This window comes from Podarcis filfolensis (genome assembly GCF_964270895.1).
Source record: "Podarcis filfolensis genome assembly, chromosome: 2".
NCBI lineage: Eukaryota > Metazoa > Chordata > Lepidosauria > Squamata > Lacertidae > Podarcis > Podarcis filfolensis.
The window spans coordinates 105,195,039-105,218,855 of record NC_139605.1 but is presented as its reverse complement, the minus strand read 5'-3'; the positions used below and the strand labels follow the sequence as shown (position 1 = coordinate 105,218,855).

Below are 23,817 nucleotides of genomic sequence, written 5' to 3'. Positions count from 1 at the left end.
AAGGAGGACTACAATTCTCACCATCCCTATCTAGCAGGACCAGTAATAGTAACAACAACAACAACAACAACAACAATAATAATAATTTATTTATACCCCACCTATCTGGCTGAGTTTCCCCAGCCACTCTGAGCGGTGGTCAGGAATGATGGGACTTAATAGTCCAAAAACAGTTGGAGACCTAAATATGGGAGACTGTGCTCTGGAGGATATGGCTTGTTTCTTGCCCTAAATTGGGAGCCCTCTAGCTAAGGCATGTGGAGAACCTTAGGCTCTCCAGATGCTGCAGGACTACAACTCCTATTGGCCCCAGCAGGCATGGTCAGTAGCCAGGGATGATGGGAGATGTAGTTCAGCAACAACTGGAGGGCCTAAGGTTCCTTGTCCCCTGAGGCTACACCACAACATTTTGTTCCAAATCCCGCTTGTTGGAATTGGATACCTTATGAATAAGACACCTGCCGAAATGCAGAGGTGACATTCATGCCTAAAATAAATGCTGATATCCATGAGTTTCCCCGCTCCTTTGCAACCTACGCATGTGCGGAGAAAACAATGTAGGAGCATAGCTGTCAACTTTCCCCCTTTTTAAGGGAAATTCCCTTATTCCAAATAGGATTCCTTGCAAGAAAAGGGAAAAGCTGGCAGCTATGTGTATGAGACGTTAGTTTAATTGGGAATGGTGGAGAGAAGCACACGTCCCACAAGTTTAGAGGCGTTTTTAAAATTATGATCTGTCCTATTGTTTGAACAACAGTGAACCCTAGCCCAAAGGTAGGGTTGCCACACTTTCATGACTCAGCACATGGCAGCAAGTTTCGTGATGCTGCGCCAGCTCGTACTGTTTGTTGGCAAGTTCAGCTTGTGCTCTTGATAAGTTCAGCTGGAGGTGATCCATGACACTGCAAACAGTAAGCAGTAAGAATGTGGGAAGCTGTATCACTTACATAATTTTTGCAGTGTGCTAAATGCATATGCAAAATGAGTCAAGTGCTCAGCAGTCATACTCACAATGCCCCCCCACCTGTGTAAGGTACACCTATGTGAAAAGCACATTTCTGAATTTTGTTTGGTGAGGCAGTTTGCTGCATGTAAAAGGTAAAGGACCCCTGGACAGTGAAGTCCAGTCAAAGGTGACTATGGGGTTGCTGCACTCATCTCCCTTTCAGGCTGAGGGAGCCAGCGTTTGTCCACAGACAGCTTTCTGGGTCACGTGTCAGCATGACTAAACTGCTTCTGGCGCAATGGAAGCCAGAGCGCATGAAAACGCCGTTTACCTTCCTGCCACAGCGGTACCTATTTATCTACTTGCGCTGGCGTGCTTTCGAACTGCTAGGTTGGCAGGAGCTGGGACAAAGCAACAGGAGCTCACCCCGTCGTGGGGATTCGAACCGCCAACCTGATCGGCAAGCCCAAGAGACTCAGTGGTTTAGACCACAGCGCCACCTGCGTCCTTTACCTTTACTGCATGTATAGTTTAGCTTGCTAAAAGCCAACCTTTCCCTCCGTGAATGAGGAATGAGGAAGCCCTTGCAGACCGTTTGTGAGCTTTTACATCCATCATGGGCCAGCTAGGTTGCAGGAAGTATGTTTTGCATGCTTTCATAATACAATTGTATTACCTAATCTTGGAGAAGTTCTTTCCTCCCCCTTTTATTATACCCATGGGAGAGACTCCCAATGAAATGTTGACCTCCCTATTTTTCGCTTTAATGGAGAGGGCAGGGAGCAGATCAAGTTCCTCCACTGAAATAGACTCCATAGCCCTATGAAAATACATGGCTCTTAATGTAAACATCTCAGAACAAGCACCTGAAGCATGGCACAAACTTTTCTTAAACCTCATTTCAGTTTTTGAAATCCTTTATTTTTTTTTTAGAAAAAAAAACAGCAATTTGCATACACTATCTTCAGAAACAGAAGGACAGCATTTCACAGACTATTTACAGATGAGTAACTTCACACCTTAGGGATTTCCATTTCCCGTGCCTGATTCGTTATTATTTGGAGGGTCAACTATTAGTCTGGGCTCAATCAACGCATCCCAACTTTCAGTTATCTAAAGGGGGGGAAAATGCATGTAAGACTCAACATGAGCAGATCAGATACATGCCATTTCACCAGCATTAACCCTTTTAAATAAATTTAACGTGATTAAACTATTTTGTATAATAAAATCAATTTTAACACACGCTTGCCCAAGAGACAAATTGCTGAACAAGACCTATGTCTGATAGCTTCGAGGCTGAATCGGTTTCTCTCCCTGGCTGCATTCAGGCATCGTAATAAACATGGCAGGAATGAGTCTAAGCAAGCCTGAGGCTTCCATTTCCCATGGCGTGTGACCATCAGGAGATCATAAGCCTTCGCTTCCTATTTCAATCAACCTGTGGTTAATCTCTATGATTTATTGAAACAAGCCAGCTTTTGTGTACCTTGTTTGAAGTTGCCTCGTTTCAAGCAAACAATAATTCGGGGGGGGGGGGACGGGACAGATTGTCAGGGCTGAATGACACATAAAGCTGCAGGTCATTAAAAGCAGAAGCAAAAGCTTCCAATCTCATCCCTGTTGCCACGTTGGATAAGGCGTGTGTTAAACCCAAAGGTCACCTAGGCTTCTTCCTATCGCAATAATGTCAAAATGATTGCGTGCTCTAAGCTAAAACAGTAGACAAAGTGCCAGCACTTTAGTATACTTGCATTGATTAAGCAGTATTTCGTTTGTACACAACGTCTGAAACAATGCAGACTTCTATAAACATTAAAAATAGGGAACTAAACAGAGAATCTGTATTGGTGCCAGTTATTTTCTTGGTGTGATATTTAGTGTCTTAATCAACAGGAGAAGCAGTGAAACCAATGGACTGATTTCATTTGGTCTGCTTTGAGTATGAGGGTTGCATTCAACATAGCACAAATACAATTGTTCTGTAAGCGAGAGGATTTCTCTTTGCGCAACGTCATGTTTTCCCTTCTCCTCCCCTCAATTTGTTGCAAGAGTTCCCCCAACCTTCCAGAGCAGATTTGGTGAGGGCACAGAAGTCCTTGCACTAATGGTAAATTTTGCACTAAAATGACTAGTTAGTTGAACGCTGCCCCAAATTATTTGGATATTGTCCTTCGAACACATTAATAATAATAATAATGAATATTTATACCTCGCCCTCCCCGGCCAGAGCCAGGCTCAGGGCAGCTAACACCAGTAAAATGACAGTAAAAACATAATGGGGGGGGGAGCCAATTTAAAATACAGGTTAAAATGCAATTTAAAATGCAGCCTCATTTTAAAAGTAGCCCATAGATTAAAACTATAAGGGGAGGGAAACATAAGGGTCAGACTGAGTCCAAACCAAAGGCCAGGCGGAACAGCTCTGTCTTGCAGGCCCTGCGGAAAGATGTCAAGTCCCGCAGGGCCCTAGTCTCTTGTGACAGAGCGTTCCACCAAGTCGAGGCCAGTACTGAAAAGGCCCTGGCCCTAGTTGAGACCAATCTAACCCCCTTGCGACTTGGGACCTCCAAAATGTTGTCATTTGTGGACCTTAAGGTCCTTCGCGGGGAATACCAGGAGAGGTGGTCCTGTAGGTACCTGGGTCCTAGGCCTCCTCTATAAGGAGAATACACTTCCAATGGGGATGAAAACCCTAAAGCACAGAGAATTCCAGCAGGGCTCAACAGAGCTCTGTTCCCTTACGTCTCCTCCAAACACACCTTGGCACATACAAATGCTGTATTACAGGCAGTTGGGGGGACAGTCTGGGACACCTCTCCTCTCTCCTGTCCTATAAGGCAAGTAACTTGCAGTGCAAATGGTTGAGAATCCTCCACGCACAGAGACACTGCAATTGAGTAGAGAATGGAATGTGCCCTACTAACATGGTAAAAAATAAAAGGTCATTGGAATAATTTTAAAGGAGGCTCCTGCAAATTAATTTCAAGAAAGTGCTACCCCCATACCTTCCTATCGTGAGATACAGCATATTCTATTCTTTCGGCTCCATCTGCAGACTGGTAAACCAGATCAAACTTCCCTGGCTCTTTTGAAACTTAAAGAAGAAACAAAAGCCAAAACAAATACAATTAGAACATTTGTACAAAAGTTTGGAGGTACTTAGAATGTGACTGAAAGTTGCAAGGGTGGTTACATATATAATATAATTGTGGCTGCAATCCTATAACCACTTTCCTGGGAGTAAGTCCCATTTAACACAGTGGGACTTATTTCTGATGCATAAACAATCGCATTGTAACATGCAGTTAAAGCAGAATGGTGTACAATTAGTAAAGAAAAGTCATCTTTAAAAGAGAAGTTGCTGCCTTTCATATGAGAAAATATACAGTGGTGCCTCGCAAGACGAAATTAATTCGTTCCGCAAGTTTTTTCTTCTTGCGAGTTTTTCGTCTTGCGAAGCACGGTTTCCCATAGGAATGCATTGAAAATCAATTAATGCGTTCCTATGGAGACCGCTTGCCAGGCTGGCGGTGCGGAGAAGGGCTTTTCTCCCCACCGCAAGCCTTCAGGACAGGTACGGGAACAGAGGGGAAGGCGCGCAGCGCTTCTCCTCTGTTCCCGGGGCTTGCGGTGGGAGGAGGGTTTTTCCTCCCCACCGCCAACATTCAGAACAGCATTCTGAATGTTGGCGGTGGGAAGGAAAACCCTCCTCCCACCGCAAGTCTTCAGGACAGCCATCCGAAGGCTGGCGCGGGGAGAAGGTCTCTCCGCCCCACCGCCAGCCTTTGGAGGAGCCTTCCGAAGGCTGGCGGCGGGAGGAGGTCTCTCCGCCCCACCGCCAGCCTTCGGAGGAGGTCCGAGGACAGTGGGGAAGACGCGCTGCGCTTCCCCGCTGTCCTGGAGATTTCCCTATGGGCTTTCGTCTTGCGAAGGAAGCCCATAGGGAAATTCGTTTTGCGAAGCGCCTCCAAAACGGAAAACCCTTTCGTCTAGCGGGTTTTTCGTCTTGCGAGGCGTTCGTCTTGCGGGGCACCACTGTACTGGGATGTAGCCAATATTAGTTGTGAGAGCAGAACCACTGAAATGAATGAACATGACTAACTCAGGTCATAGAATCACAGAATTGTAGAGTTGGAAGAGACCCTAAGGATCATCTAGTCCAACCCCCCACAATGCAGGAATATGCAGCTGTATCATATGGGGATCAAACCTCCAGCCTTGGCGTTATCAGAACCACACTCTAACCAACTGAGCTATCCATTAATTTCTGTGGGTTTACTCCAAGTAGAAGTTGCTTTAATACAACCCATATTCACATTCAACTCCGAAGCTGCATATCTCTTACCTGATGAGAAAGAAAGAATTTCAAGTTCTAGCTGTTTGTTAGCAGGATTCCAACTGACAATTTTTCCTTCCTTGAAAAGGAAAAAAAAAAGGAGGAAAAGCGGTGTTTATTCTGGGTCGAGAGCAAATGGACAAATGTCATCTGTCCCACATTTCAATCCTGTACAAATTGCAATAAGGTAAAGGTAAAGGGACCCCTGACCATTAGGTCCAGTCGTGGCCGACTCTAGGGTTGCAGCGCTCATCTCGCTTTATTGGCGGAGGGAGCCGGCGTACAGCTTCCGGGTCATGTGGCTAGCATGACTAAGCCGCTTCTGGCGAACCAGAGCAGCGCACGGAAACGCCATTTACCTTCCCGCCAGAGCGGTACCTATTTATCTACTTGCACTTTGATGTGCTTTCGAACTGCTAGGTTGGCAGGAGCTGGGACAGAGCAACGGGAGCTCACCCTGTCATGGGGATTCGAACTGCCAACCTTCTGATTGGCAAGTCCTAGGCTCTGTGGTTTAACCCACAGCGCCACCCGCGTCCCAAAAATTGCAATAGATCAGCATAAATCATTAAAATCCCATTATATACACAAGTCAGTTTTGAATGCTCCGTCACACTCAAGGGTGATCCAGGAACAGAATTCATGGACGGGGCTAAAGATAAGAGCAGGCTTGATTCTCAGTAGCAGGCTCAACAGAGATAGAGCAGCATTAGTCCATGCCTGATCTGCCTTTGTCTATCACATGTACAGTGAATTAGTACCATTTGTTCCTATGGGGGAAAATAACCTTTGAACTGAAAAGACACTGCTGTAGCAAGGGCAAAACCTGATTTTTTCTCCTTTAACCTTGGGTGGTTTAACCTGCATAGGCAGGGATCCCCACACAGGAATGCAGTATGTGTATGTGTGAATTAACAAGTTCACACTCAAGAATTGAATTGGAAGCCAGGATAAGCCCAGCAGCAGCTTCAAATTCTAAACTGCTCTTATGGAAGAAACTGCTCCCTGTCAAGAAAATGGAGTCATTCCAGACCATTCCCCACCCCATCAGGAGCTGAGAACGCTCCTTTACTTTCTCCTAAGTAACTGAATACCCCCCTGCACAGGCTTCTGGCTATACACCAGGGTTTCTCAAACTTGGGTCCCCAGCTGTTTTTGGACTACAACTCCCAACACCCTGAGCTAGCAGGACCAGTGGCCAGGGATGATGGAAATTGTAGTCCAAAAACAGCTGGAGACCTAAGTTTGGGAAACCCTGGCATGCACTATGAGACTGTATGGTACAATGGTTATAGAGTGTTGGCCTATGACCTGGGAGACCAGGGCTTGAACTAAGCCATGGAGCTCCCTGGGTGACCTTGGAACAGTCACCGTCTTCCAGACTATCCTACTTCTCAAGGTTTTTGTAAGGATAAAACGGGGAGGGGAGACTCATCTGCATTGCCTTGAGCTCCACGGAGTAACAGGCAATATATAAATGAAACAAACAATCTGGATTCTTTCCTGCATACTGACGAATTCTTAGCGAATGTATACAGACAAAGTTTGTGGAATGTTCATTTCTTTCATTAAGCCACATAAAACAGAAGCTCATTCGGGAGATGAAGGCTCCCCCACTGGCAAAAAGTTAGCAGTGCATGTTTCTCTATTTCCCTTTGCTCCTGGGCATTAAACGTATGTGTCAGGGAACTGTCATCTGAGACGAAGGAGGTGAAAGGGCTCATGGAGGGTGAGAGAGACCACTCAGCGGAGGAGGGGACCAGCAGGGGGAGAAGTGGAGTTACAAGGGAAAGTGAGTCGGAGGGAGGGCTCAGAGATACTTCAAGCGAGAACAGTGGAGAGGTTTCAGGACCTCCCGTAGGGACACCCACTCCTCGGCGGAAACTGTCACGCCGAGAGTCCAGAAGACGCGTTTCCGTTAAGGAGCTTTTATGCTGGAAGAAGTTCCGTAAACGCCCACTGTCCGATTCAACGAGCGATTGATGGAGCCATGCTTAAGGAGCTCCATCACAGACAGAGGTTTGGGAACTTAGCCAAACTCTGAGGGATCAGGATTTTACGCACAAGCAGCTCACCATCCCATCACAGCAATCGGACAGTCCCTGAAAGCAGCTTGTGCAGAGAGGCATCATGAGCAACCCAGCCGGAGCCGGAGGAGCAGCAGGAGCTGGAGAAGGTCCAACTCTGGAAGAAAGGTACAGAGTTTTGGAACTCCAGCTAGCAATGCAAACGGCGAGGCTAGAAGAAAGGAGGGCGCAGGATGCAGAAAAGGCAAAAGGCGCTACACTAGCAAGAAAGATGCCAGGAATGGTGCAGAAGTTTGGGGGGGACCCCAGGAACTACCAAGCCTTTAGGACAGAGATGCAGTATGCTCTCGAACTGCAGTTTAACGACTTTCCCGATGAGGCATCGCGAGTGGCGTTTGTGATTGGCCATCTCGAAGGGGGGGCGAGAGACTGGGTCCGGCCCCTGATGGCAGGGAATAGTGACATGCTGAAGGACGCGAGGAAGTTTTTTCGCGCCATGGATTTGATGTTTTCCAGCGAGATTGAACAGGGGCTGGTGCGCAGACAATTGATGGCTTGCAAACAGGGGAGCCGATCGGTTCGTGAGTACTGGACTGAGTTTACAATGTTGATACATAAATTGGGGTGGGACCTATCGGCGGAACCCATTCAAATGCTCTTTGAAGAGGGGCTTTCTTCGGCGGTGAAAGACGAACTTTCCCGGGCGCCCAGGGCGGAGTCTATGGACCAGCTGACCAAATCAGCGCTGACCATTGGAGCGCGCCAGGAGGCAAGAGCCTTGGAGAAGCGGGAGGGGAAAGGAGAGCGTTGGAGGGATTTCCGCATTCCAGAGATTCCAGAACCCAGTTTCCCGCCCGGAGAGCCGATGGAAGTTGGAACAGCGCGCGCGCGCGCAGTTTCAAATCCCAGTGAAGGGAGGAAGAAGGAGGGAAAGAGCGCCAAGAAATGTTACCTCTGCCAGCAGCCAGGTCACTTTGCCAGAGTCTGCCCGCAAAGAAAGGAATGGCAAGGGATGGCGGGAGCTGTTGGGGGGAAGGAGGAGGAAGTCCAGGAGCCAGTAAAAGCCAACGCCTGTCTGCCTCTGTCAGGGCACTGCAGACAGGCCAAGGAGCAGTAAAAGTGCCCACTCCGGAACCTCCAAGACCAGCTCTAGTAATAGAGGTGCTGCTAGAGCTGGCAAACGGATACCCACTAAAGACCAAGGCGCTGTTGGACTCAGGCAGCTCCTGTAATTTTATGAGCAAGGAGTTTGCAGCTGAACACCAGATACAGACACTCCCTTTAAGCAACCCCCTGCAGGTCACCACGATCGATGGGAGGGAGCTGTTGGGGGGAGACGTTAGCCTACAGACCGTCCCAATGGTTATGAGGGTGGCAAGGCACACTGAAAGGATAGCGTTCAATGTAGCCACCCTGGGAGGGGCGCCAGTCATTTTGGGAATGAGCTGGCTAGCGTTGCATGACCCGCTAGTGGGCTGGCATCAGAGAGTGGTCTCCTTTGGGTCAGCACATTGCCTGGAACACTGCAAGGAGGGAAAGGTGCCAGAAGGGGCAAAAGCCTCCCTAGCAGGGATGGAAGTGGCGGACAAAGGGAAGGTGCCCAAACAATACGCTGACCTGAGCAAGGTCTTCAGCGAAAGGGAAGCAGATAAACTACCACCGCATAGAGACTTTGACTGCCAAATTAACCTGGTCCCTGGGGCCCAGCTCCCCGTGGGCAAGCTGTACGCCATGTCAGACAGGGAAATGCAGGAGTTGAGGGAGTTTATTGACAAAAACCTGAAGAGAGGTTTCATCAGAGAGTCCAGAGCGGTGGGGGGCAGCCCAGTGTTTTTTGTGGACAAAAAACACACGGATAAACCGAGATTGATCGTGGACTACCAGCGGCTAAATGCCGTGTCAGAACCAGTGACTTTCCCCATGCCCAGGATTGATGACATTTTGACCAGGGTGAGGAAGGGAAAGATATTCACGAAACTGGACCTGAGAGGAGCGTACAACCTGATACGAATAAAGAAGGGGGATGAATGGAAGACAACGATGTTCACCCCCCTAGGGGCTTTCGAATATCTCGTTATGCCCTTTGGATTACAAGCAGGCTCCGCCTGTTTTCAATCGCTCATGAACCATGTACTGGGACCTTTGCTCTACAAGAATTGCGTGGCCTTCCTCGATGACGTGCTGATATATTCAGAGAATGAGGAGCAGCATGTAAAGGATGTCAGGGAAGTGCTGAGCCAGCTGCAAGCAAACCAGTTGTGGGTGAAATTGGAGAAGTGTCAGTTCCACGCCAAGGAGGTGGAATTCCTGGGGTACCGCTTATCAGACAAGGGATTAGCCATGGATCCAGGCAAGGTACAGGCGGTGCTGGAATGGAAGACACCGAAAACGAAAAAAGATGTGCAAAGGTTCTTAGGGTTTGGGAACTTTTACCGTAAATTCATCAAGAATTTTGCCCACTTAACGGCTCCCATCACGGACTGTCTAAGCAGGAAGAAGAAATTCGTTTGGACGGCGGAGGCGGAGCACGCTTTTGAGGAATTGAAAAAGGCATTCGCTTCGGAAGAACAGCTCCTGCATGTGGATTTACAAAAACCCATGAGAGTGGAAACTGATGCCTCAGACCGGGCGGTGGGGGCGGTGCTGCTTCAGCCAGGGAGCAATAAGTCGGAATGGAGACCGTGTGCCTTCTTTTCGCGTAAGCTGAACAAATCCGAGAGGAATTACACGGTATATGACCGAGAACTACTCGCCATTCACGAAGCGTTCCGGAGATGGAGACACTTACTAATTGGGGCACAGCATAAGGTGCAAGTGTGTACGGACCACAAGAATTTGGAGTATTGGAGAACGGCACGAGTGCTCAACCAACGACAAGTGAGATGGGCCCAGGAGTTCTCCAAATTCCATTTTGAAATCTGCTATGTGCCAGGTCCAGAAAACATCAGAGCGGACGCTCTCTCTCGCAAACCTGAATATTTGGAGGGGGAGGGAGCGCCAGAAGAGAGACATATTATCCCAGAGGACCACTGGGTGTGTGGTGCGGCCTGGGTGGGGCAAAGAGAACTGGTAGAGGGAACGGTAAATGATGAGTATGCCCAGGAGAAGCTCAGAGGTTTAAGGAGGGAGGGAGAAGACCCCGGAGGTTTTGAAGAAAGAAACGGGGCATTGTATTACAAAGGGGCGCTATATATACCCGAAGGGGAATTGAGGGGGAGAGTACTCAAACAGCTGCACGACAATCCCACAGCGGGGCATTTTGGGCAACACAAGACCATGTGGTTGGTGACCAGGGAGTTTTGGTGGCCCAAGGTGAGGGAGGATGTACGGGAGTATGTGAGAAGGTGTGACCAATGCCAGAGAGCCAAAGGAGAAAGGCGGGCACCAGCGGGGTTATTAGAACCGTTACCCACACCAGAACGACCGTGGGAGGCGGTGTCGATAGATTTTATGACTGATCTGCCCAGATCCCAGGGGAAAACCGCCATACTAGTCGTGGTAGACCAGTTAACTAAGATGGGTCACTTTGTAGCTTGCTCACATGCAGTCACGGCGGAAGAGACAGCAAAATTGTTTGTAGAACATATTTTTAGGCTGCATGGCGCCCCCTTGAGGCTGGTTTCCGACAGAGGGAAACAGTTCACGTCCAGATTCTGGAGGAAGCTTATGAGCTTGTTGCACGTAGAGGTCAACTTTTCGACTGCCAGGCACCCTGAGACCAATGGGCAGGCGGAGAGGGCAAACGGTATCCTTCAACAATACCTGAGGTGTTATGTCAATGACAGAGAAAACGATTGGGTCGAAAAGTTGGCACTAGCGGAATTTGCTTACAATAATGCAGAGAATGTGTCCACCGGGATGAGCCCCTTTTTGGCTAATTATGGGTGCCACCCCAGGGCGTTTCCAGGGGAAGGAGGAGAGAGATGGAGTGTTCCGGCCGCTGAACTTTTTGTAGAAGAAATGGAAGCGATCCATCGTCAACTCCAACACAACTTAGAAAGGGCCAAAGAAGAATATAAGAGGCAGGCAGACAAGAGCAGAAGGGAAGGTGAAACAATTAGGGTGGGGAGTCGGGTCTGGCTATCAACCCAAGGGTTGCCGTTCAAGGGGAGTTGCAAGAAATTGAGACCCAAAAGATTGGGACCATTTGAGGTCATCCAACAGGTCAACCCAGTGGCTTTCAGACTCCGGTTACCGAACCACATGAAACTGCACCCAGTATTCCACAGGTCATTACTGTCACCATACAGGGGGGAAGGTGAAGGGGTGTCCACACGGGGGCCAGCCATAGAAGAAAGGGAAAGCCGCAACCATCGACTCCAGGTGGAAGGGTAATCAGGTGGAGTATTTGGTCGCGTGGGAAGGGGAACCGGAGTCGGAAAACACCTGGGTGAAGGCAGAGGAGGTCCATGACGAGGTCTTGATCGAAACGTTCCACCAAAGGTTCCCCAGGAAACCTCAGACAGTAGCGAGGTTCCGGAGGGAGTACTTGGGCACCACCGACGATGAGGAGGAACTGGAGGGATTCAGGGAATCGGAGTTGGAAGGGGGTACAGACTCCGAGGAGGAGGAGTACTTGGAAACCGGGAACAGCAAAAGGTGGAGGGAAGTGTTCGAAACTTCGGAAGATGAGGGAGGTTCCTTCAGGGGTTTTGCTCCCTCGCCTCCCGCAGAGGAGGGGAGGGAAGGGGGTGAAGGGGGCCCTAGAGGGGAGGTGGATGTCAGGAAACTGTCATCTGAGACGAAGGAGGTGAAAGGGCTCATGGAGGGTGAGAGAGACCACTCAGCGGAGGAGGGGACCAGCAGGGGGAGAAGTGGAGTTACAAGGGAAAGTGAGTCGGAGGGAGGGCTCAGAGATACTTCAAGCGAGAACAGTGGAGAGGTTTCAGGACCTCCCGTAGGGACACCCACTCCTCGGCGGAAACTGTCACGCCGAGAGTCCAGAAGACGCGTTTCCGTTAAGGAGCTTTTATGCTGGAAGAAGTTCCGTAAACGCCCACTGTCCGATTCAACGAGCGATTGATGGAGCCATGCTTAAGGAGCTCCATCACAGACAGAGGTTTGGGAACTTAGCCAAACTCTGAGGGATCAGGATTTTACGCACAAGCAGCTCACCATCCCATCACAGTATGATACTATGTAGTGCATTTTCTTGCGATTGTTCCCTTCCACTCTATGATTCTAAGAGCTTGGTGAATCCAAATTTGAACTTTGCAACCTTCTGATGTGTCTCGTGTTCTTAACCGTTATTAGAATAAGCAATGAGAAATGGGAATATTAAAAGGCCAAGATGCAATCTAGCTAAAAAAAAAAAAAAAATACCACCGAAACACAAAGGGAAGCTTTTAATGTTTAATAGGTTATTGTATTTTAGTGTTCTGTTGGAAGCTGCCCAGAGTGGCTGGGGAAACCTAGTCAGATGGGCGGGATATAAATAAATTATGATGATGATGATTACAATGAACAGTAGTCTCAATACCTTATAATCAGATACTTCAGGAGTGTAATTTTCAGTTAGCTCCAAAAGCTGTTAAGAGAAAATCAGACAGAAAGCATGAGACAAGATGGTAATCCTTTTCCTTTTCTGGAAAAGCAACACAATTCCAACAAAAGAAGAATGGTTATTAAAATTAAGTGAGTATCTCAAACTAGTAAAACTAACAGAATTAGTAAGAAACCAACCAAGTGGAAAATCAGGAGAGAATGGGATGTCTTTGCAGATTATATGAGAAAAGCAGGTTCCCATAATTATGATTGGCTTAGCCTACATTAAAAACTCCACAGGTAAACAAATTGTCTCTCCAAAATGTATAAAATGATTACAGACAACCAAGATATGAGATTATAGGAACCGTACAGTGGTCAAAGGAAGTCAATCTTTTTATTTTATTTTATTTCCTTGATGTATTTTTTCTTTCTTCTTTACTTTTTCTATTTCAAGTTCTGTATATTTGGTATTTTTTGACATTTTGGTATTTTTGTTTCATAATGTCTTTTCTTTTGTATGTATGTAATATGTATAAAGCAATAAAAAAGCAGCAAAAATAAGCTGGTAATCCCAAGTGATGACGTCGTCCAAATAAGGTTGCAATCCGAACTCCACTTACCTGGGAATAAGACCCAATGAATGCAAAAGGATTTACTTCTGAGGAGACATGGTTAGGATTGCACTGTAAGTCCCTACAGCCACTCTGTCTTACAAAAATGGTCAGTAACCAAAGATCTTAGCAGTCAGCTCCTGAAACCAACCATGCTCCCTTTGGTCTTTGCTAACACCAAGGGATGTGCAACCAAAGTAACACTGATAAATGATCAGTGTTTGATGTTTTAATTTGCTGGAAACCGCCCAGAGTGGCTACGGCAACCCAGTCAGATGGGCAGCATATAAATAATATTTTTTTTTATCATCATCGTCATCACAGGAAATGCAGAAGAAGAAGAGGAGTTTGGATTTGATATCCCACTTTATGGCCACAGTGATCCATGCGACTGTCACCTCCAGGCTTGACTACTGTAATTTGCACTACGCGGGGCTGCCCTTGAAGCTGTCCCAGAAACTCCAGCGGGTGCAGAATGCTGCAGCGAGGCTCCTCACGGGGTCTCTGCCATGGGAGCATATTCACCCGGTGCTTTTCCAGCTGCACTGGCTCCCGGTGGAGTACAGGGTCAGATTTAAGGTGCTGCTTTTGACCTTTAAAGCCCTTCACGGCCTAGGACCCTTGTACCTACGGGACCGCCTCTCCTGGTATGCCCCACAGAGAGCCTCAAGGTCCATAAATTGCAACACCCTAGTGGTCCCGGGCCCTAAGGAAGTTAGATTGGCTTCAACCAGAGCCAGGGCCTTTTCAACACTGGCTCCAGCCTGGTGGAACACTCTGCCTCATGAGACCAGGGCCCTGCAGGATCTGATTTCTTTCCACAGGGCCTGTAAGAAGAGAAGAAGAGGAGGAGGAATTTGGATTTGATATCCCGCTTTATCACTACCCGAAGGAGTCTCAAAGCGGCTAACATTCTCCTTTCCCTTCCTCCCCCACAACAAACACTCTAAGTGAGAGAACAATATAAATCTAAATTGGATTTTTCTGGGGGGCAGGGACCACACACACATTGATGCATTAATTTATCTAAACTGAGGAAGGGGGCACATCAGCTGATCTAGATGTCAGAATAATAGGAACTCTGGTCCCTGGTCGCAAGTAATCAAGTCCCAGGTTCAGTCCCTAGCATTTAAAAGTTGCAAGGCTGGAGAAGCTTCTTCCTCAAGTCTAGAACTGTGGACAATAACCAGAGCAAACAATAGCGGGCTGGGTGGACATGTTGCCTGACTTCACATAAGACAGCTCTGAATGGTTTCTACTTGGATGTGCCTGTTCGTGGATGATGATGAGGTCTCCACCTGACTATCCTTCTCTAGTAACATCTCTGATAGAGTAGCTGCCTTACTGGTCCCCGCAGGAACCACCTACTGATGCACCTATTGAGTGGCCGCCAAGACCATATAACACCGGTCCTGAAAGACCTACATTGGCTCCCAGTATGTTTCCGAGCACAATTAAAAGTGTTGGTGCTAACTTTTAAAGCCCTAAACGGCCTCAGCCCAGTATACTTGAAGGAGCGTCTCCACCCCCATCGTTCTGCCAGGACACTGAGGTCCAGCTCCGAGGGCCTTCTGGAAGTTCCCTCCCTGCGAGAAGTGAGGTTACAGGGAACCAGGCAGAGGGCCTTCCCGGTAGTGGCACCCTTCCTATGGAATGCCCTCCCATCAGATGTCAAGGAAATAAACAACTATCTGACTTTTAGAAGACATCTGAAGGCAAACCTGTTTAGGGAAGTTTTTAATGTTTGATCGCTTAATTATTATTAATATTCTGTTGGGAGCTGCCCAGAGTGACTGGGGAAACCCAGCCAGAAGGGCGGGGTCTAAATAATAAATTATTATTATTATCATCATCATCAATCCGATTTTGAGCCTGGAGAAATTATGTTGAAAGCATCAACTTCATCAACAATGGTGGTTGCTCTCCATTTAACAACCGTTAGAGAGACGATGTTTCGTTTTTTTCAGCCAGTCGGTATCTTCTTAGGATTTGTATTTTCAGTTTAAATACACATTTTAAATTTAAGTAATTTATCTGAGTATTTGTGCAGTCTTCTCGGACTTCTGTTTGCAGTTCTTATTGTGTATCGCACTCCTTTTTTCCAGCAAGGTTAACAGAGTGCAATAAACAATTTAATCCACCCAAGTATATATGCAAATAGGCGAGAATATGACCTTTCAAGAATCATAGCAACCTAAAACAGATGCTTGAGGAGTGAAAGACTTCGTGCCAGAACTATGTTAACACCACAAGTGTTTATTTTTTAGTCTATCTCACCGAACAGAACGTGCTAACACACTCATCATAAGAAGTCTTGACTCCAGCCCTCAAATTCCTGCCAATGTTACTAGTGTCTTCCCTCTATACAGCTTGCAAGATGACGAAGAGCAGGATAAAAACTATCTAAGCAAGAAGCGAGGAACAAAAATGTTTTGAGGTTTCATACCTTAAAGGCAATTTTCTCTCCTACTTGTGGAGGAGCAGCTAACAGAGGCAATATGCTGTAGTCCTTCTTGGGAGCTTCTGGTGGATTCTGTGAAACAGTGATTAAATACATTATCACCCACAATCAAACCCAGTAAAGAGCATTAATGTGACGGCAAAAGACGGCAGGGGGAAACTGCAGGAAAAGCCAGAGGCAATGAGAGTACTTCCACATGCAGATGCACTCTACCTGGGTTCCAGATACTGGGAACAACCAGGGATGGAAAGCCACCACCTTCATGTCCTCGTCAGGTTTCAAAGGTGACAAAATGTGAAACCCAGTGCTGCTGTTCCAATTGCTGAAAGTCTTCTGAGGCCGCGGAAGTGTCTGCTAACATCTGGAAAATGTTTTCTTTCTCTATAACCTTCAGGTCTTAAGATCAGCAGAGGGGAAGCCAATGCTCTCAGAAGTTTTGGGGGGAAATCTGGAAGAGGGCAATATCTGTGGCAGCCCCTAAGTTGTGGAATTCCCTTCCCAGAGATGTGCATTTTACCTTCACTGTATGATTTTCATCATATGCTAAAGACACACCTCTTCATCTTGGTTTTTGACACCCAAGGTACACGTTTAGGTCCACTCTATTCTTCTGATTTTAAATTGCTTTACCAGAGACCTTATGGTGAAGGGTAGTTAAGAAATAATAATAGTAATAATAATAGTAATAATAATAATAATAGTAATAATTTTAATTCCCTTTTTCCAATTCCCCCTTCCCCCAGCACCTCCTTCCATGCTGCCCTGAAGAGTACCTCAACTCCTGGAACAGATTTCCAGGGGACTGCAGTAGAAAATCAGTGAAAAACCATCTCCCGTTCTCTGAGCCTGGCTCTGGCCGAGGTATAAATTTATTATTATTATTATTATTAAGCTAAACCCTTTCTGCAAGCAGAGTGGCAGCACTGGATTTCTTCACCCACAATGCTCAATTTGTGGACTATTATTTTGTACGTAATTTAGGGTGTACGCAGGGTCACCACGATCACACTAATAGTTACACACTTTGCTTTACATCAGTTGTTTCTTTTAATTTTGTGAGTTATCCAACAGTGTTCCATTGAGAAGTATACAGTGGTACCTCGGGTTAAGTACTTAATTCGTTCCGGAGGTCTGTTCTTAACCTGAAACTGTTCTTAACCTGAAGCATCACTTTAGCTAATGGGGCCTCCTGCTACCACCGCGCCGCCAGAGCACGATTTCTGTTCTTATCCTGAAGCAAAGTTCTTAACCTAAAGCACTATTTCTGGGTTAGTGGAGTCTGTAACCTGAAGCGTATGTAACCCAAGGTACCACTGTATCACGTGTCCCGGAGACAAAAGCAGGCCGTCGCCAGCAGACTCACCTGTATAATAACTGAAGAGTTTGTTGCTACTTCGTGCAACTGTTGCTGCTTTTGCTGCTCACCGTTGTAATTGTGGAAGAAGTTAGGATTCTCTCCCCTTCCTCTTCCCCGGCCCCTCATCATCCCACGACATCCACGGACCCTAGGCCCTCTCCAAAAGGGGTTTTCTCCTCTGCCACGACCCCTTCTGCTGTCGCTGGGACTTATTTCTGGTCCACAAGTGACAGCCGGCAGCTGTTTCCCGCCATTCCCTCCCAGCATCTGACTGACTGCAGAATTTGTCTTGGGTTTCTTAGGAGTGCAAGCCTCTGAGTCTGAGCTATCAGATTCTGAAGAGGAGCTTTTAGGTTTGCTCCTTGAAGCTGGGCCTCCCGCAGTTCCTTGACTATTATATGGCTGCTTACTTTTCAAGTTATTGCTCTTCTGCTCCTCCTGCTCTCCTGAAGTAGAATCGGAATCTGAACTTGAGGACGGGCTCTTGGCTTTTTTACTACATGCTGCCTTAGGAGGATTGATGCCTTTAGCGGCAACTTTACCAGCCGATTTCACAGAAGAAGCCAGTTGTGGTTTGTTTAGGTTCTGTGATGCCACCTTAGTTTGATGCGAGTGTTTTCGTTTTGCATCTGCTATATTGTGGTCACTCTCGCTTGATGAAGTGGAAGAGTCGCTTGAGGTTTCCTGTTTCTTTGTGCCGGACTGTGCTACTGGGGTTTTCGCTGCACTTTTTTGGCCGGGGCTCAAAGAAAAAGTCTTGCTGGTCTTTTGTGAAGTGTTATTTATTTCTATGGCTTTTTCTTTTCTCCTTTTCTTTTTATCTCTAGCTGCCCCCTGCTCTTTTTCCCGGTCAACTTTTTTTTTAAGCTTCTTGGAATGGCAAGTACTATCATCGCTCCCACTGTCTGTGGCAGAGGATCTTCCGACTGCATTTTTCCTTTTCTTAAGGGCCTTTGGGTCCTGAATGTTTGCAGCGCTCTCTTCCTGACAAGAAAGACGCTCACAGTTCCATTTGCCCTTCTTTCTTTTCCTGTGACCTTCATCTTCGCTGTCAGAATCTTTCACTTCCAACTTCTGCCGGCGTCGTTTCCTTCGTTTCTTTGATTGGTTACTAAAACCGTTGGCAATTTTATCATCGTCTTCTTCCCCGATAACCTCCTCCAATTTGACTCTGTCGGGATATCATGCAAGAGAAAGTTCTGTTATGATCATGGCATCATTTATACATTGTTAGTCTAAAAACATCCATTCGTGCCAAACTTTAATCCTAAACTGGCAAAGAAATCTTAGGGATTTCAGTTGAACAACCTGTTTGCAGTGTGTGTTTCATGTTCCTTTTCAACCAAGTCTTTGGTTGATCTGTTTGGCATCCTATACCCTTTTAAAATGTGGCTCTTTTCTGAGGTTTTTTTAATTGGGTTGCTCTTTTTATTCTGATTATATATGTTGTGATCTTTTTTGTGAACTGCCCTCAGACCTCCGGGGATTGGGTGGTATAGAAACTCAATAAATAATAATAATAATAACTTTTAGCTAGCAACAACATGCATAGTGCAGGCATGGTCAAACGTGGCCCTCCAGATGTTTGGCGACTACAATTCCCACCATCCCTGACCACTGGTCCTGTTAGATTAAGGTTACCAGATTTTTTTCAATGAATCCGGGGACACTTTTCAACTTCAATGGATTTCGTATGGGGACTGATTTGTAAATCCGGGGACTGTCCCTGGGAAACGGGGACATCTGGTAAACTTATGTTAGCTAGGGATGATGGGAGCTGTAGTCCCAAAACCTCTGGAGGGCCAAGTTTGGCCATGCCTGGCATAGTGCGTATGTGTAAAAGCTATCTGTAACGGCCAAGTATAACCTGGAGTTCATACTTTGGAGTGTTTTTTGCCACTACCGTTCCTTTTTAACCAGGCCTTTGGTTGATCTGTTTGACATTCTATACTCTTTTAAAATGCGGCTCTTTTTGGGGTGGGGTTGATATTGGGTTGCTCTTTTTATTCTGATTACAGTGGTACCTCGGGTTAAGTACTTAATTCGTTCCGGAGGTCCATTCTTAACCTGAAACTGTTCTTAACCTGAAGCACCACTTTAGCTAATGGGGCCTCCTGCTGCTGCCGCGCCACCGGAGCACGATTTCTGTTCTCACCCTGAAGCAAAGTTCTTAACCCGAGGTGCTATTTCTGGGTTAGTGGAGTCTGTAACCTGAAGTGTATGTAACCTGAAGCATATGTAACCTGAGGTACCACTGTATATATGTTATGACCTTTTCTGTGAACCACCGGGTATAGAGACCTCCGGGTATGGAGCGGTCTATAAACTCAAGCAATAAAATAAAATAAAATAATAATAATAATAACTTCTGAGCTCCAGATGGGGGCGGGGAGTCGTCCCACCCCACCCCCAATTGTCCCGTCCTGTATTTTGCCAGAACAAAGGGGCAGGGAACCCCCCAGCGGTTCTCAACCTGTGGGTCCCCAGATGTTGTTGGACTACAACTCCCATCATCCCTGAGCTCTAGGGTGATGGGAGTTGTAGTCCAAAAACATCTGGGGGCCCACAGGTTGAGAAAGGCTGCCCCTAAACATAAGCCACCTGCTGGTTCGTTCAAAGTGGGGCGGGTTGGGGGGCGCGAGGGCGACTCTCACCCCCACCCCCGACCCCCACCTACCCAGCCCTCTTTCTTTCCCCCCCCAGCCCCCCTCTCAGCCCCACCGGAGAGAGTCGTTGTCCCGCACAATCCTGGCGCTCTCGGTGGGCGGCAGCAGCGCCCCGTCGAGGTAGAGGCTGAGCTTGGCGCGGCGGCTGAAGCCGAACTTGTCCCGGACGAGGCTGCTCAGGTCGGTGACGAGGCGCACCTGGCGGGGCTCCAGGAGCAGCCAGCACAGCCCGCAGGCCGGCGTCCCCGGGGGAGGGTAGTCGAAGAGCAGCCGGAGGCGCACGGGGGCCTCGCAGCCGCCGCTGGCCGCCGCCATCTTGGTGAGGGCGGGAGAGGAAGGTCGGGGAAAGGGAGAGTGGGAGGAGGCTCCGCTACGGCGCCCCGCGAGGGACGAAAAGGGAGGAAGCTATTGCCGGAGCACGCCGTTCTTTTTCTGATTTCACATTACGCTTTATTGATTTTAAAAGTTGCAAGCAGCATGCGTCCTATTCACTGATTAAATAGTAAGAATCACAACCTTTCACATATATGCGTGTGAGAGAAAGAGGTGGACATTTTTTTAAAATTAAGATTTCCACCAGCACTTTATGTTTCCATGGGGGGGGGGGGGAGGGAATCCATTTCCTAAGTGCATTAGCAAACAAACAAAAAAAGAGGACTGGATATCAATTGCAAATGCAATCTTAGGCAAGATCGCCGGGACGCTGGGAAGGGGTAAAACCCAGCGACCGTGCAATCGACGCTGTCCTTGTTATATTTATTTATTTATACCCACCCCATCTGGCTGGGTTTCCCCAGCCACTCTGGGTGGCTCTCAACAGAATATTAAAAACACAATAAAATATCAGACATTAAAAACTTCCCTAAACAGGGTTGCCATCAGATGTCTTCTAAAAGTCAGATAGTTGTTTATTTCCTTGGCATCTGGTGGGAGGGTTTAAAGACTCTCTCAAGGCAAATCTAAAAAAAAAAAGTATAAACACCGACAACTGGGAAACACTGGCCTGCGAGCGCTCCAACTGGAGAACAGCCTTTACCAAAGGTGTTGTGTACTTTGAAGACTCTCAAACTCAGGACGAAAGGGAGAAACGTGCTAAGAGGAAGGCACACTTGGCAAACCCTCATCATGATCAACTCCCGCCCAGAAACTTATGTTCCCACTGTGGAAGGACGTGTGGATCCAGAATTGGCCTCCACAGTCACTTATGGACTCACTGTTAAGACTGTGTTCATGGAAGACAATCTTACTCAGCTACGAGTGATCTCCAAAGAGAAAGAAGCTTGTTTAGGAAGCAAAACATTTATTTAGGGATTTTTCCTTAAAAGACAAACAAAAAACCACAACCCTACAAGACAGATGTTGCATTGTGTTGTGTCTGCCTTTTCCCCCCTGAAAAGGAGTGCAAGGGTTTGAGCTGAAATTCACCTTTGTCCTTCAAATGCAGAATGTGCACCTGAATATACACTACGACTTTTGCTCCGATGTTTCTGGGTTCATATCCCATTATGTTGTATTTGCCTTTGAAAATGGGTTGAGGGGCAAGAGCTGGTAGTCCAACCTAAAATTTAGAACGGTGCCCTGAATGTGTATACCAATTTTCACCCCAATAGCTCAGGGTTTCATGGCTTTGCCACATGAGAAACCAGCTTATAAGTGGAATGCTAAATGGAAGAGTAAACTGAAGGCCTCGTTTTGCTCATCCAATAAAACCAATTAGTTGCAATGTTCATGACTCAAAACTAGGAAGCACCAAAGTTCTCCATAACTGGTTGCAGCTAAGGTAGTAGTTCTCATGAATATGAAACGGAAAGCAACCCAGAGCAGCAAGCATTATAAGAGTAGCTGCAGACCCTTCACGGTTCAAGTGAAGTTCGTCTGTTTGCATCATTTATGCAGTTTGCAGGAGCAAATAATCACATTATTCTCCATCCAGGCTTGAAGATTGTCTCCTGGTTTCTCTGGAAAGTGGCTGAAACAGCTGGGTTGTGCTTTATGTGTGTTGTTGTTGTTGTGTGTGTTGGTCCGGGACAGAGAAGCAGCGTTGTAGCTTTTGCATTGTAAGGATGCAATCCAGATCCTTTTGGAATTAACCAAAGAGCTCTCCCAGAGCTTTTAAATAGTTTTGGTTTCCATGCCAAGTTTTACTGGAAGAACTTTGCAAAGTAACTCTGCTGTTCGCTCAGAGCACATGGGCCGGGTAAAAATAAAATACTACTAATAACAATAATTTCTTCAAAAGGATTTATGGCAATGCCTTTGGTTGTCAGCTGACGGGGCGGGGGGATAAACCCTGGTTAATTCCTGCATGTTTAACAGCCTAATGTCTTGAGCTGCTGTTAAAGGCACGGGGGCCGGTTAAAATGTGCAAACTCTAAGAATTAATGGATTTAAACTGAGGGCTTCTCAAAATGCTAATGCCGGCATGCCAAGGCCAGCATAAATGCAAGGAACGTGCTGGCTCACCATATCACAAAAGCATGTAAAGAAAAAAGTGAGCCTATGAGACAGTTAGAACCTTGTACAGACTATCTGCAGCATGTTTGGAAAACAGGAGTTCGTGGCATGTAGAAAACATGCAAACAGAACTCCTTAATCGTAGGCAGAGATATGGGCCTTCTTTTCTCAAACAACACTTTAAAAAAAGAAAAAAAATTAGTGGCACATTCGAATTTCTGGGACAAGTGCTGTGTCTAGAGTGCTCATCCCCTCCCCGCCCTTCAATGCCTTTTTAAAGTAGTCTTGACATCAGTAGATTGATCTTTGCTGTGGGGAGGGCACACACCTACAGCCCTCCAGGTGTTGTTTCAGCTGGGGCTTATGGGAGTTGAAGTCCCACAACATCTGTAGGGCCACAGAGCAGCCACTCCTGCTTTCTAGACTTAGGTTGGCATAAGTGTCTGTCTCGGGAAACAATGGAGCGCGCCTCTGGGGGTGAAGTCAAACCACTAGGGGAACTGTAAAGGTAAAGGACCCCTGGACATTTAAGTCCAGTCAAAGGCGACTATGGGGTTGTGGGCGGTGCTCATCTCACTTTCAGGCCGAAGGAGCTGGCGTTTGTCCACAGACAGCTTTCTGGGTCATGTGGCCAGCATGACTAAACCGCTTCTGGTGCAACAGAAAACCGTGATGGAAACCAGAGCGCACGGAAACGCCGTTTACCTTCCCGCCGCAGTGGTACCTATTTATCTACCGTATTTTTCGCCCTATAGGACGCACTTTTTACCGTCCAAAAATGAAGGGGAAATGTGTGTGCGTCCTATGGGGCGAATGCAGGCCCCTCTCGCTCTCCAGGCTTCAGGAAGCTATCCGCTAGCCGTGGGAGACCCAGCTCTCCCACGGCTAGCGGAGAGCTTGCCGGCACCCAGAAGCTTGGGGCGCGCTGGGCTCAGCACACCCCAAGCTTCGGGCTTCGTGCAGCGCTCCGCTAGCCGCGCGGCTCTCCCACGGCTAGCGGAGAGCTTGCTGGCACCCAGAAGCTTGGGGCGCGCTGGGCTCAGCACGCCCCAAGCTTCGGGCTTCCCCTGCCCCAGCCCCGCACCTGGGGGGGGGAATAAATTTTTTTTCTTTATTTCCCCCCCAAAAAACTAGGTGCATCCTATGGGCCGGTGCGTCCTATGGGGCGAAAAATACGGTACTTGCACTGGTGTGCTTTCGAACTGCTAGGTTGGCAGGAGCTTGGACAGGAGCTCAGCCCGTTGCACAAATTCGAACCTCCAGCCTTCTGATTGGCAAGCCCAAGAGGCTCAGTGGTTTAGACCACAGCGCCACCCGAGTCCCTTTTTCCTAGAGCTATAGAGTTGGACCACAAGGCTCATCCAGTCCAACCCCCTTTTGGCCAACCCCACCTGGGCCATATTCCAGCCGCAAGAAAGTGTTCATGCTGCCAGGGCGCCAAACCACACTTATAACACGCCCGCAAAATA

The 23,817-nt window shown here is 47.4% G+C and overlaps 1 protein-coding gene and 1 long non-coding RNA gene across 2 annotated transcripts in view; both read right to left on the bottom strand.

The window, feature by feature from the left end:
* LOC310755762 overlaps nucleotides 1-23,817 on the bottom strand; it is a 1,619,227-nt gene that overhangs the window by 107,517 nt on the left and 1,487,893 nt on the right. The gene's annotated exons all lie outside the window — the stretch shown is intronic.
* COIL (coilin) lies at nucleotides 1,846-20,245 on the bottom strand. Its single transcript, XM_083598752.1, has 7 exons — nucleotides 19,950-20,245; nucleotides 17,235-18,399; nucleotides 15,857-15,943; nucleotides 12,792-12,839; nucleotides 5,295-5,364; nucleotides 3,955-4,043; nucleotides 1,846-2,059 (listed from the first exon to the last, which is right to left on the bottom strand). Exons 1-7 carry the CDS (start codon nucleotides 20,207-20,209, stop codon nucleotides 1,967-1,969), a joined length of 1,812 nt encoding a protein of 603 aa, XP_083454878.1. The 5' UTR covers nucleotides 20,210-20,245; the 3' UTR covers nucleotides 1,846-1,966.

What these genes read in the sequence shown, in the direction of transcription:
- COIL (XM_083598752.1), bottom strand. Translation starts at nt 20,209, where the DNA reads ATGGCGGCGGCCAGCGGCGGCTGCGAGGCCCCCGTGCGCCTCCGGCTG. An exon ending in CTGAAGTATCTGATTATAAG is followed by an intron (nt 5,365 to 12,791) that starts GTATTGAGACTA and finishes TTCCTTTTCAAG; the next exon opens with GAAGGAAAAATTGTCAGTTG. An exon ending in CTGTATCTCACGATAGGAAG is followed by an intron (nt 2,060 to 3,954) that starts GTATGGGGGTAG and finishes CCCCCCCTTTAG; the next exon opens with ATAACTGAAAGTTGGGATGC.